General features: G+C 37.0%; 1 protein-coding gene across 2 annotated transcripts in view; it reads right to left on the bottom strand.

Annotated features, from left to right (window-relative positions):
- LOC118222421 (glypican-6-like) overlaps window positions 1-6,793 on the bottom strand; it is a 205,931-nt gene extending 199,138 nt beyond the window's left edge. For both annotated transcript variants that reach the window (XM_035408008.1, XM_035408009.1), the window contains exon 1: window positions 6,286-6,793. In XM_035408008.1, coding sequence (XP_035263899.1) covers window positions 6,286-6,436 — 151 coding nt within the window. In that variant the 5' untranslated portion in view covers window positions 6,437-6,793. The remainder of the gene's footprint in view (window positions 1-6,285) is intronic.
- Between the last annotated feature and the right edge of the window lie 8,303 nt (window positions 6,794-15,096).

Below are 15,096 nucleotides of genomic sequence, written 5' to 3'. Positions count from 1 at the left end.
TATATATAGCCTAGTATTGATGTTCTCTCAAACAACAAAGGCATTTTTGCAGTCAACTATGTAAAGTTTAGGATCTACGTTTAAGAGCTGATAACAGTCACCACTGCATAACTATCAATACATGACATGACACAACAGACTAACAGGGAAAATGAATATAATTTTGCATAACTACAACAGAACGATTTTAATAATGTTAGCTCGCTACGCAAAAACATGTAAAGGATAGGTTCCTATCAGAACAGAAAGAAAGAGAAAACTGACAGCTGATTGAGAAATAGCAACTGGGGCAGCAGAAACAACCTCATATGGTGAGGCCCAGTTTTCATTAGCATTGCGATAGATGTAAACGGAAGGACTACACAAAAAAACAAAATGGAGGTTTCAATTATTTAAACATTGTAGGAACTCAATTTCCAATGCTTCTCTTTTTAATATAACCCCAAAGTACAATTATTTAGCCATGTTAAAAATTATTAAAGACACCAAATGCATATTTTTTTCTTCAGAACTTAGACTTGTTTTTTACTTGAAAAATCATCAGACACATTTTCTTTTACATGTGGGGGCTGCTGGATGGCTGTTAAAGGTAACGTTCACATGGTTGTAGTAAGATTATAGTCTAGATATGTGCAGTTTCTGACAGCCTTTCTTGAAGGAAAGTGCATGCTTTTCTGAGTACTGCTAAATTGAGGGAGGTTGCAGCAGTGAGCATTAACGTGAAGTGGCTAGCTGGGTAACAAACTATGACTTTTTGCAATGTGCAATGTGCAGGAAGGTTACAGTTGTTGTTCTGCAGTGAATAACATTTCTTATAGAATTTATTTAGAAGTACTCATTACACAGTGTAATATAAATAGAATTTATATTCAAATTTGCATGTGTGGCATACCTGTGTGTGTGTGTCACTTCCCAGCATAGCTGGTCACTAAAAATGATGTTTCGGTGGTACACAGTTCAAACTGTGTGTTTGAATTAAGACCCGTGGCATTATAATGTATGCGCTGATTTCTAAAATAAATATGTATGTAATTTAAAAATGCAACCATAACTTTTACTGTGCATGGCCAATGAAAACATAGAACTGCAACACATATTCATGGTCGGTGATATACGTGAAAGTAGATCATAGGTTAATTTCAAGATGTCTAAAGCAGTAATCACAGTTTTGTCACTCATCTCACAAACATAATACGTGGCCTGGTTGGCACACAACCGCACATTTTCAGGATGTAAAGTACCAGCAGATAGAGTAGCACATCTGATTATCTCCAAGATCATCAGAGCTTGATATTTATACAGTAACACACTCCCTGTAATGCCTGAATCAAATTCAATGGTTTTACACCACTGAGTTTCAACTAAAGTATCAGCTGGCAGACACGTCAGCTCGCAAAAAATATCACTCTAATGTTGATACTTGTCCCGTTTTTGTTATTGAACTTCATTTTTTTTTGCGATACAAGTTTGGTGATAGCAACATGGGAAGGATAAAGGTTTGCACAGCAAGAAAACTCCCAGCTAAACCTTATACTGAAAATAATGCCATTTAAAAAGAGAAAAATTATTAACTTTGCAACTGGCATGTGTAGAAAAATAAATCAAAGCATAATTCCATGCTGGATTATTAAAATAGCATGTCAGACAGGCACATAATTTAAAACGTTATGGAAGAAACTGACAGTATAAATCAACTTTACCCAGAGTGCCCAGAGTTTGGAAAGAGATAAAACAAACTGCCACTTTTCATAAAGTGTAAGAGACATGGCAAGGCGACAAACACTACATTTTGCATTCAGTACCAGTACTGGAATAAGCACTTCATTTCCCATGATGCTCTGTGGAATCTTGTGAGGAAACTGAAGCAGAGGTAAACAATGGTCAACAAAAATAAGCAAAACCTTTTTTTTCCTATAGGATTTTATCATTCAAATAACATTAAACGAGGGGTATTTCTAGTTTAGTGACTGCCATAGTGAAGTTAAGGTGACAAAGGTGGATCAGTGGGAAGATGATATTGCATAATCAAACCTGATTTGGATCAGTATAATTTCTTTTTTTTCTTTTTTTAAATGACTAACACAGCATTGTTCAAACAGGAAATGGAATAATACATTAACTATTACATTTTCTGTACTGTCACAAAGTATCCGAAAGATAAATCTGTAGCAAAATGCTTATTTGCAGATACCAAGACCAGACAACGCACTGGCCCAACAACTGTATTACTGTATGTGGGTTTTATTTTCAGATGGGTAGGACCATCACAGGAAAGAGACACTGCGTTAAATAATAAGATTAAAATATACTAATATTGAGGGCATCTGCATTATCCTTAGTACCTCAATTTTACTTGGCACTGCCCTCCTTCATTACCTCTGTAAATTGAGAGCTGACTCAAATGCATGAAAATGACCCAGTTCTGATGTTCACTTAATGGAAGCTAACCAAACATGTACAGCAAACAAATGGCTGACATCCAAAAAAAAAAAATGATGAAAATCCATGATTTTGTATCAGTTTTTGGTTGGACTTATTGAACATGATGAACAAGGAAAAATATTAGTTATATGAATTATTCCACATGTCCACAGCATCAGACAGTCCTCTGACATGTGCCCCATCAATTCAATATGGCTTAGCCTACCACTTGTCAACAGTCATTATTTTAGAATAGGAATTAACCACACAAAATGAAACAAGCAACCTGTATTAGGCTATATTAAGCAAAATTATGCTCTTTTTATTGCAAAATGATGCTAGTCATGATGAGAATTGTACAGGTAGCTGTTTCAATAGACTGGCAATAAACATACAATAAACTGTTATAGCCTATTTCGCTCTGCATGGTACGAGCAGGCATTATGCAGATTTATCGACAGCATCACGCAAAATGAAAATGAGAGCGGGCAAAAATGTCTCCCAGTTACCCTCTGTATGTAGGCATCATAGGTTTTTTGGGTAATCTGAAGACAGTTTAATGCACGGGTGGCCAAATGACTATAAAAGCAAACTTAAATTCCTCCTTTCAGCTTTATTGTCCTTTCCTTGGGGATAATGAACAAGATATGCGCCACACATTCATAGGGTCACAATACCAGCACAATTAATGTAGCGTGGCCCACTTGGTAAAATGCTGTCATGTTCTATGAATAAGGAACAGTGACTGGCAGGTAGTGATCAGACTATCAGAGCTCATTATATGCAACTCCATCATTATCTTGAATAAACATGGCATCTGACCTCATTTGTCAAACGTGAGCATTGTGTGCTTGTCTGCAGTTGTTAGAAAGAAACAGCATCTCTCACTCTGTGATTAAAATGTCTAATAACTGATTAAAATGTGTACTATAAACAACCTGAGTCATATAATAGATTTATCATGATGTAATTATTTAATTTATTAGCTTTTTGTTGGACAAAGTAGCCCATATTACACCTAGTCAAGAGAAAGTCACTTTCTCATCACTATAATATAAAGTGTATCACTTAATGCAAAAGCTTACATTCAAAACACACACACACACACACACACACACACAAATTGGTAATGATCCAATGAGCCTTCTCACTATTCCCTTACAGCTCATAAGTAAATATGATATTTTATGGAGAACTGGTATGCACCCACATGTAGCCTACTTCACGGACCCATCTTTAGAGGGGAAAAAACACCAACTGACAAATTAAAAAAGTGCTCACCTTTATATATTTACAATATAAACCATGCTCTGGATTTTAAATGATTCACAATTATAGAAGCAATTAAACAGCCTCTGCCTTCCCTTGTTTGAACAGCCTGTCTCCATGCTAACAATATAACATTAAGATGGCTGTCTGCCAAAGGATATTTAGAGCATTCTCTTTAACAAACTGAAATAATTTTCATAACATGTTTTAATAATTTTTTTTTCTAAACACATATTTAAGGTGCTAAAGGCATATACAGTCTATAGGCTATACCATGGACTAGAAATGTAGATGTTATATACTAAAACTAAGCCCATTTATTCCAAGATATAAATTCCAAGAATAAATTATATTTCTTTCACCATGACAATTTAAAAAAATATCCACCAGCCTTCAACTCCATCCAGCTTCCATTCTTATACATGAACGTCTGTTACAAGCCAACCTACACTTTAATCAAACAGCAAGGAATTTGGAGAGCTGAAGCAGAAACAAACCAGCAAATGGAAATATCAAGTAGCCTACTACACTCACTGCCAGGGAAATATGTTGCTACTTGCCTTTAGCAACAGACATATGTTGCACACCAGACGGTTGAGGAAAACACTTAACTTACCCCATCTCCAACTCACAACTTATAGTCGCAACATTAGCCTTAACTGGCACCTCTGTATACAGTACATTTCTTTTCACTTGTAATGCAAAGTTTGGTTATATTGCACAGCAGTATGTTCTCAGAGTTGCACAAATCAGATAAGATGATTTTAGGTTAAACCTTAAATGTGATTGTTGCAGAACAGATAAAAAGCCCTACATGCAACATATGAAAGTAGATGTATAAAACTCAGTTGTAAGAACATTGTGAATTCAATGGTAAAGATCAGTCAATCCAACTGTAGACAGAGAGCCCCCTGCTGGACATTTTATAAGGTTCCTCGTTCAAAGTTTGATACAATATTGGACACGTGTAACAAAATTTTACCCGGGAACAAATATTCAGTCAAGCAAAATGTCACCAATTCATTTACCTTTACAGCCTCACGTCAATGACATTGTCAACATTGTCAAAACAATCATCATGTTAACATGAAGTGAAGTAACTGTTTTAAATGAAAATTGTATAAAAGAACACAGAACCCTTAGACTAAAAGGAGTGTCCACAGGAGCGGAACAAAACATAGTTTGTCTGGGTATTTCATTTACGTAGAAAAAGATGTGTTATTTATAAACTGTGACATTATTCATAACTATTTTACAGTAGATCTAAACCAGAGTTATGCTTGCTATAGATTCACAGCAATGACTTTCAACAAATCAAAAGTACATGCTTGCACAGCATTGGACAACAAATGGACCTGATGTTTTTCACACACGCAACCAAATATGTAGAATTGCAGCATCACTCATATATGCCAAATATAAGGATTACATTGGTCATGAAAGCATAATGGCAGACAGTACTGAGTATGACAAAGAATTTTTAATTTTCTGTTCTTGTTATTAAAACCTGCATAGTACCATATTGGCATTTTATTAGTACCAATATGCCGGTCTTGAAGCATATACACTGCAATAAATCACAACGGGGGTAGCTCAAACAGTGTTAGACAAACTTATACAGTAAAGGCTTTATTTTCCTTAGATATAAAAAATAATTTAAAAGCATTCAATTTAGCTTGCCATTGATCTCAGAACATTTAGTGAAGTTGCAGTTTAGTTCTTTAAAAAGATGCTCAATTCTAGCAATTGTTTTTAATTTGCCATTTGATTGAAAGAACTGTACAGGGATGACTGTATTCTCTTGCAACATTGTTTTTTTTTTTCTCTCTTACTCTATTGAAAGTATAAGGGACACAACATTACTTGGTGGTATATTTTAGGATTGTATTCAATTCAATAAATTGGATTTCTTGTTCCCTGTGGCAGTCTGCCATTTCCTTTAATTAGGCCTCCCTACTACCATTTCTCCTTACTGCTGCAAACAGTTCAGCAACTGATTTTCACTTAAACTTCATAAAGCAACAGTTGCAGCGATGGAGCAATCCATACTGTATAATTCATAACGTAATGTGGATTAAATTAAAACCTGGCCTCAACTACGTGGAAGACGGCGGTATAATTAAGGAAAACACGGCTATCCAAAGTTACAGTCACAAAGGAAAAGTACGACAGAAAGTTGGACCTAATCATGAGGGAATCCACAAGAGAATGGCCACGTGAAGCCAATTAACTGTGTGTTCTGTATTGTTGTCAAGTTGACGAGATGAAATTATCGATAATAATAATTGAATGTCCATTTAACCTCTCTGATCGGATGCATAAAACCCCATGCGATTGGGTGGCATCCTCGTGGATATGTTATGACAAGTTTCTCACTTGAGGATTTAACTGCACCGTAGTGCTTTACCTCAATTAAACATATCGGTCACTACACGGGGGCATTTTCGATTGCCTTGTCCGTTACTTTATTAACGCGCATCTTCATACAGTAGCCTATCTTGAATGAAAATGCAGGCACCGCTAAAAAGAATGTGCCGGGGAAGAAACAAATCAGTGACGATATGAAATAGCATTCATATCGTATCCTTTACCTACCTGAGATTTCCTGATGAGGGACATTAACGAGACTGAAGCCTTTAGCGGTGTAGGCTTGTCTGACCTCACTGCAGCTTCGTGCTTTTAGATCAGCTCCACCTGAAAGAGCCAGCACTGAGAAAGTGCAAAACAAGGCTTGTATACTCAACATTTTGCACTTAACTTGATTAATCCGTATTTGTTCGACAGCGAATTCCCGTTAAACAAACCGGGCGGTTGTACAATCCGTGGATAATACAGAGCACCGTAGTTTCCACTTTTTCGGCTGCAGATTTTAAAATCTTTATCAATGAAAAATCGTACTTTACTTTGCAACCAACACCGCCACTCTGACGTTTCCCTGGAAAACACACGATTTGAGTCCAAGTATAACCACGTAAATCCGGCTTTGGAAGCGGCGCCCTGTGATATGTCCAGTCAACTTCTCGGGAGATACTGTATTAGCCTACCATCTACCCGGAGGAAAGCCGAAATCTTTGGGAGAACTATATACACACTGCACATTAGCAAGGCACCGAGTCACAGCGCACAGCAAAACACGGAATGGAATATGTAGCTGTCACATAGCAGTCTGCCTCGATCAGACTCCTGTTTGTTCCGCTGCATGTTTAAAAAGCCTTCGGTTTGTCCCTTGGAATCAATGATTTCATTACACGATTAAATACACATTTAAACACTTTAAAAACATGGCTGATTTTGTCTTTAATCAACTAAATCAATTTAAACGTGCAGGATAACAATAACCGACATTAGGGACATTCGATACACCTAAACTGCTTGTGTATAATGTGTCGGTTATAATTTCAATCAGAAATGTAATAACGCATATGGTATGCAACCAATGCAAGACAGTCTACATACGACCGCTGTTAGCCTGCATTACCTTTGCCTACATCAGGTTTCAAGGCTGATACTTTTTCTATCTAATCTTATCATTGCAGACTGCTGTAAATTGCCTCATCGTGTACCCACGCATGTTTTCTTTTTCCATTTACTGAAATGAAAGTGTAGTTAGTCAATATGTGCTAATTGCCAATACTATATGGCCTGGAATAAATAATAGCTTGTCCTTAAAATTAATTTACAAAGAAAGGGTAGTGCTTAATTGGTTCTTTCCACACAGTAAAGTGAGACCAAATGTTATCTGTTAAGAGTTGAATTAACACTGGACAGCATTGTACATACACCCCCCAAAATTAATATCAAACTTCGACTGGTCAAACACATTTATGTGATACGAATACTTATCATACTAACCAATTCAAATAAAATACTTAAATTAGTATATAATACACCACATTAAAAATATGACATTGTAGATTACATGGACCAGCCGCATTATTTGCAGAAGCACACCATAATCACACCACAATCCACAATGTCACGATCTTCCTGTTGGGAGAAAGTTTGAATAAAATGTATTGCTTCTCAGTCTTTCTAGTCAATGGACTGGTCTGTATCTCATTTGACAAACTACAAGGTGTATTTTTCATAAGAGAAGGGGGTGTGAATATGCTATCCATGTGAGATTTATTGCTCTTCATGATCCACTCACTTCCTCAACAGACACTATCCTAATTGGAGACTTTATTCATGTAGCACCCTTCTGGTTATTTCAAAATTGTCTTTAGAAGGCCTACATTGAGGACATGTACAATGCCTTAGTGGAGCTGTGCCTTCACACCAAATGTAATTTCTGAAGACGGGAGGCAACAAGTGCAAATTGAAGGCTATAAGGTCAATTGAAAGGTCAGAAGAAATTGTAGATCAAAAAGAACATTTCCTTCATCAGTGAAATTGTGTTACTTGGTTGCCAGCCTCAATGTAGGCCTACCTATGGTACCTGACATTAGAATGCCAGCGTCAGCTCACTAGTAACAGCTTGTGAAAGAAGCAGTGATTAGAAATTCCTTTGTGGTATGTTATTACTGAGTTCTTAACTTGTGACAGTAAATATAATATGAAGCTTAGATTGAGCAGAACAGCACTACTTCTTTAAATGTCCATTAATTATCCATACTTAGGCTCTGTACATGGCCAGCCATCACCCGGAGAACATACTGCAGAAGTGACTCCTGAAGACAGACTGTGTTATTATGCCTCACTTGCCACAAGAAAGTCAGTATAAATGATGTGTACAGTCCATTCGGTCTCAGTAAAATGTGGTGACTAAAAAGAGCCAAAAATACAACCTGGCGTTAGTGGGCAGCACTTCCAGTTTCTGAGAAACAGACCGGTGGCTGAGCCCTCGCTAATATTAAGTAAATGCATGGATAGGGAGAGGTCCTGAGTAGAATCAATAAAGAGCTAGAAGAAATCTCAGCAAGACATTCATGATTCACTTCCTGCCAATACCAAGGAGGTCTTCAGTCATTAGAGTGCAACAGCTGATCAGAGAAGGAATTCTGAAACAGGAGATGAGGATGAGTAGAAGTCATTACCTCATGGATATGCTTCATCATTCCTTGAGCAATGGCTTCCAAGGACAATGTCCATTAAAAATCAGTTAGTATGAAAATAAAAGGCAGCACAGTGAGTGGTGCAGCGAGTAGTGCAGTCACCTCACAGCAAGAAGGTACCGAGTTTGAATCTCGTACGAGGGCCTTTCTGTGTGAAGTTTGCATGTTCCCCCGGTGTCTGCATGGGTTTTCTCTGGGTACTCCATTACATTACATTACAGGCATACACTCCGCTTTCCTCTACAGTCCAAAGACACGTAGGTTAATCAGAGAGTCTAAATTGTCCTTTGGGTGTGAATGCGTGAGCAAATAGTGTGTAGGCCCTGCAATGGATTGGTAACCTGTCCAGGATGTATTCCTGCCTTTCACCCAGTGTATGCTCGGATAGCCTCCAGCCCCTCCATGACCCTGATCACAAGTTTCTGGTTTAGAAAATTGAGGGATGGGTAAACACATCATTCATTTGCTTTATAGATGTTGTTATCAAAACTGGTTTTACAGAACTCCAGCCATTTTGGCCTGGGGTGTAAGCTGGTGTTGCAGCACTCATTTTATGTCACTGATTAGGTAAACAGACCACGCACCTGTTTTCTAACACCTGAACCGGCTGCTGATTGATTCAATTAATTAAACTCCCTGAACACTGGGACACTGCCACCCATATGCAGTCACAAATGTAGAAAACAATAAGGAGTGGATAAGAAAAGAGAGAAGACACTGAGTCAAGTCTATATTGTTGAATTTCCATAATACATAATATATTCCTCTGTGTGAAAAGTCCTGCTTATGTTCAACTTACTTTAAAGCAGATTTGTTCTTTCCAGATGTCAGCGTGTTTGCCCCATCAGCTTGGACTGTACAGTGACGCGGAGGGTAAATTGCTTTTATCATCCAGGATCCGCACAGTGATGAGTGACTGAGAGAGGAATATTGGACAATGTTCATCGACAAGCCACAAGTCATTGGAAAATACTCAGCAGCAATCTTGAGGACACTAGGGTCTATTTCCTGACACAACCAGGATGCGAACCTGAACTTCACAAGAGCCTAAACAGTATATGTACGGAAATGCCCTGTAATATGGCGCCAAGGTAAAACATCCACCTCATTTAATCTTAGAGAAGTGGGGAATCAAATCATGACCATGCCAGTGCTGACTGTGACCAGGGCTCTAACAGGACAATCCATAAATGACCATAGCATCACTCAGAGAGAAAGTTATTAAGTACTCCCCACCACATCACTCATTAGGGACTCAAGTCATGAAGCACCTACAGTCTTCATGCACCAGCCATGTCAGTCGCAAATTCCCTGGTCCTGTAACTGCCTGTTGGATTACAGCATCAGAAATTGTTGTGCCCACTGCAGAGGGAACAAAGGACATAGGCGCTTGTGTGCATACTCTTCAATTAACAGAGAACATGTTCTTGATGCCCACACTTTGGATAACCCAAAAAAAAATAAACAAACTGCAGTTACACATCACTGTCATGTACTAATTAATGATTCCATAGCAATATACTAAAAATTAATGAATAAATAAAATACACTTAATAATTCCAGTACAGGGAACTGAAATAAAAGTAGACATGGGCATAGAATATTTCAAACTTTGAAGTGTACAGAGTATTATGACAGGACTATTTAAGAAAATTGTCTTATTTTACATCATATTGTTGCTGCACAGACACAAATACCAACACACACACACACACACACAGAAAGAGAGAGAGAGGGATGGAGGGAGAGAGAGAGAGAGAGAGAGAGAGGGCTCTCAATGGAAACACAGGCAAAGTGACAATTTAAAATGGTGATTAATGTCTCTCAATTTGCAGGGCATAACAAACCACAAAACAGTTGACACCCTAACACATGACTGCTTTCTTCATGGGCATAACCCCTGCTTGATTAGCATAAAGATTCTGGATGAGGCAAGAGTTAGTTTTGAATTACGTTGTTGAATGAGATTGATAATGAGGTGTTGCATTTATGCTTACAGTAAATATGTTTGACGCTGGGGTGAATATAGTACAAAACATAGGTATTTTAAAATACTGCCTGAATTACAATGAAATATACTGTATATCAAACAGATGCAGTACATTGTCAAAATGGTGACTGACAGAGCCATTGGGGAATATTCATGCCTGGATAAATGTCATAATAATAATATTGAAATGGGCGCTACCCCGCTTAGCAGCTTACTGAAGCTTTAATAATATCATAATCATACTAGTGGTGTACCTGAATCACAAGTTAAAATTTAACCGAAGGCAGTAAATAACGGAGGCAAAGCATAATGCGGCAACCATGAATTTTTAAGCTGTAAAGACACATATTGGATGAACAGTACAAAAGTTTCTGTCCAAAAATGTTACATAGCTGCAAGGTGAACAAGCTTCATGATGATCATCCATTGCAAAGCCTGTCACATGCCCACTGATAACTCATTGGTTGATGACAGCCATTTTAAAATATGACTTTGAAAGTTCATCTTTTTTTATTCAGTTTCCAACTCCACAGATTATTTCAAGCCTAATTCGATGACGCTCATCTTAATGGCAGAGGACATGTTTGCACAAAGTAGGTTTTGTCAAAAATTTAAAATGGCCATAGTTATGCATAGGCAAAGTCACGTTCTTATACAGATGTGTATTTCACTCTGTATAATGTTTTTCATCTGAGTGGTTAAGTGGTGGATATTTCCATGTGTGCCATGGACCCTAATGTGACATACAGTATGTAGCCATGGCATGGATGTAATGCTTGGGGTGAAATATAATGCTTCCCCCCATTGTTGTGAGGGAGGAACATTCTGGGATGGGCTTATAGTATATAAGCTGGGATATTTTGGTGTACAAGGAGAGGGAAAGAAATCCAAGAACAACCTTTGCAGAAGCAAGGGAGGAGCTTTCCAGATACAGATATTAAGGTCTACCAAAAGAAACATGAAATCATTTATTGAGTATACCCCACCAGCCTGGTGTAACATGGGAAGCTTTTACGTCAAGATGAACATAGGATAACTATAAAAAAGTGAGACTACATATCTCAGTGTAGCAATTAGCAAATATTTTCATGGAACAAACAAATTCATGGAATATGTAGCCTGAATTTAAATGTATTTTCTTGCCTACCAGTAAGAGGGGGTTGCCTGCCATAGCCTGAGGTCATTTGGAAGCAGGAAGTTAGGATTTTTAAAAAATTAATACAAGCAATTGTAAGGCTCAGCACTAATATTTTAGTATGCACAATATTATGCTACCACGACTTTAATATTACCTTTGCCTTGCCAAAGATTGCATAAGGCACATTATTAATTTAATCCACTCTCAAACTTAATCTCCTCAAGCTCAATGAAATAATTTTCAAGGCCTAACTTCATTTCCTATTAAAGGAATATTAGATAACAAAATGGGCAATGACAACGATCTGACTTAATGACATAATTAAGCAGACATTTGAAATATACACCTTTTTTGTTTTTAGCAGTCTGCAATACACTGGATTGGCACTGATGGAGGTTTTCAATATAGCAATGGAGTTTTGCAAGCATGCCAGTTTCCAAATCTACAAAAGGCTTCCACAAAATATAGCCCCAGTATCCCATACTATGCCATGATGTGAATTCAACAAGAGTGAACCCTACATCAAAGTATTTTCCAGAAAAAAACAAAAAAAAACTTTAAATATGATTTGAACAGGTGTTTCAAAACAAAACCAGCTGCCTACATCAAAAGCTGATATGATCAGAATGTTCCCTGGCTACAAGTCAAAAACATCCATTATGAACACAGAGTTCTGTAATTCTCAGAGGATTATTCATAGTTTACAGGAAGGGTCACGCAGAAACAACAGGTACTCTAAAGGACCCGTTGGCTGTAAACCAAAGCATAACACCTGCTCAATATGGGAATACTTTGGAACAAATACAGCTAATAGAGTCTTCCCAAAATTTGTTTAGACAGTTAGTGAGCATATTGTAAGTAAAATGTGAATGAGGAGTACATTTTTAGGGGAGCTAACATAAACCTTAACTTTTAAATGGACAGAGGAATTGGAATGCCTTTTTTTCTTCCAAACACTTATAAATATGACATTTCAGAAAGGACTTACACATGGTTTAGAATCTTATGGTACCTCATTTAAAATGTTACAGGTGTAAAAACAGTTAGACACTAAGAAGTGACACAATAGCTGATATGGAATGCTCAACTAAACCCAAAGTCAGCCAGTGGGAACTAAAACTAGTTCATTAGAAATGATACCTAGGGACACAAGCCTGACAATTAGTAGTCAAAAATATGAATTTTCTTCACGCAGTCTATTGATACAAATAATCTGACCGACACTATGTTTAATAATCTGTTCTAATGAGTCCAGTATTTAATGCTTGATGCCATGACATTCTGTCTATGTGAGTAACAAGAGAGAGAAAAGCACAATCATAGTTAATACAGTACTACTGATAATACGAATTGCAAAGTAAAAGAGATTCTCTCTTTGACAGGGAAGACCTGATGAAAACTCTGAGGCAGAACCTGACTAAAAGGTTAATTATGCAGACCACTATAAGGCTATGAGTATTAAGCATAGGGCATGACTATAATCTACATCTTAATCTATAATCATTTGATATCTAAAATAAAATACTGTTGATAAAATAAGTTGCAGTTAGAAATGTGAATGCACGTGTGTAGCCCCCTGTCTTAGGTTCGCAAGACTGATTAATAAATTTATCGTTAAGGATCCATCACAATCATAGTTTGTAGTATTGGTAAGTTTAGACCCATTGGCGACAAGATGCATTCAATAAATTAAGTTAAGGTAACAGTGGAGTCACAGGATGAATGCATGACTTAAATTCACTTGCATTTTATGTTGTTTTCAGTAATGATAACTGAAGTAATGGGTTAAATCTTTCTCACTAGTTCACTGAAAGGAATGTGTCTGCTGTCATTATCCTATTTTTATAATTCATATGGCTATCATAAATATGCAAATGCACCGTAGCCATTTACCATACCATTGCATTACATTTTAAGCTTTGATTAAATATTTAGAAGCTGAAAAATCCAAGAATCAGACAAAGATGAAGTGCAGGCAATGTTTCTCTGTGGTAAATCAAACAAGCACTGAAGTGAACCATTGTTACAGAGCAGGTGATTGTGCCATAGGTAAAGGTGATGTGCATAACTGCACACTCAAACTAAAACTGCAGCCACTAAAGCTTTTTCAATGGCCCTTTAAAAGATTGTGTCTGGCACAAAAACAATGAGGTCTATACACACCAAAAATCTGAATTAAACTAATTTCAATGTTGAGGGAATGTTTTCTAGAGTAAAGAAAATGTCAGGTTACGGTGGTCTGGTGCTTCCCTTAATCTCTCTTTAATATTGTAATATAAATTGATTGTTTAACAGTATTTACCCAGAAAGTCAACAAATAGTACATTCAGTCATACTCAGACATTCTGCACACACCTACACAGAAAAATATATTAAAAATGCATTGTTTTGTTTGGGAAATTTCAAGTGGACTAAGCATCATTATTTTGCTTTGCTTCAGCCGATTATTTTTTCAATGCGTAACTGATATAGCCTGGGGGGGAGGGGGGGGGGGGGTGTCATACCTGTCAATACATATGAAATGTGGGGTTTCCAGTATTTCGGAGGAATATTAATGCACTTAATTCACTTCCAAACTAGCAAGCCAGATATTTTGTCAAGAACTGTGGATTTGTGACAGAAGGCATCCACCTGAGATTGAAATTAATCAAAATGTATTACGAATCTCGCTTTATGCTACTGCATATTTGCTCCTGGGGTTTGGCCAGGCTAGTTTATCGCTTCTGGACTTTAATTCTTCTGGGAGGGGAGTGATTCCTTCCAAGAATTTAGAAGTAAACTTTAAGACCAGTTAGGCTTCTTCAGTATTAACAGAAAATTGTATACTATGGCTGTTGTTACAGTACAAAAAAAAAGAAAAAAAAAAGGTTTAGTTTGCTTGACATAATTTTTCTGACTTGCAAACTGGAAAGTGCATATTCCAGATCAGGTACATGATATATTTATAGGCATTTCCACAAAATGACTGAATGAATAAAATAAATGTATTAATAACATTCCAAGGGCTACTGTGTTCAAATTTAAATTTCTGTTTAAATGTGTTATCTGACTTAAATCTATAATACACTACACTTACAAAGAACACAAGAATGACATTTAAGTACTAACTTTTTCACGTACGACAAGACATACAGTATACTGGCAATAAAAGTTCATTCATAGGCATGGAATTGCAGTGCTATCATTTTGACCTGAAGTGCATAGTGGGTTTAAAACCTTTCCCA

Source organism: Anguilla anguilla, chromosome 3 (genome assembly GCF_013347855.1).
Source record: "Anguilla anguilla isolate fAngAng1 chromosome 3, fAngAng1.pri, whole genome shotgun sequence".
Classification (NCBI taxonomy): Eukaryota; Metazoa; Chordata; class Actinopteri; order Anguilliformes; family Anguillidae; genus Anguilla; species Anguilla anguilla.
The sequence above is the reverse complement of the archived record's forward strand: the minus strand, read 5'-3'. Positions and strand labels throughout refer to the sequence as shown.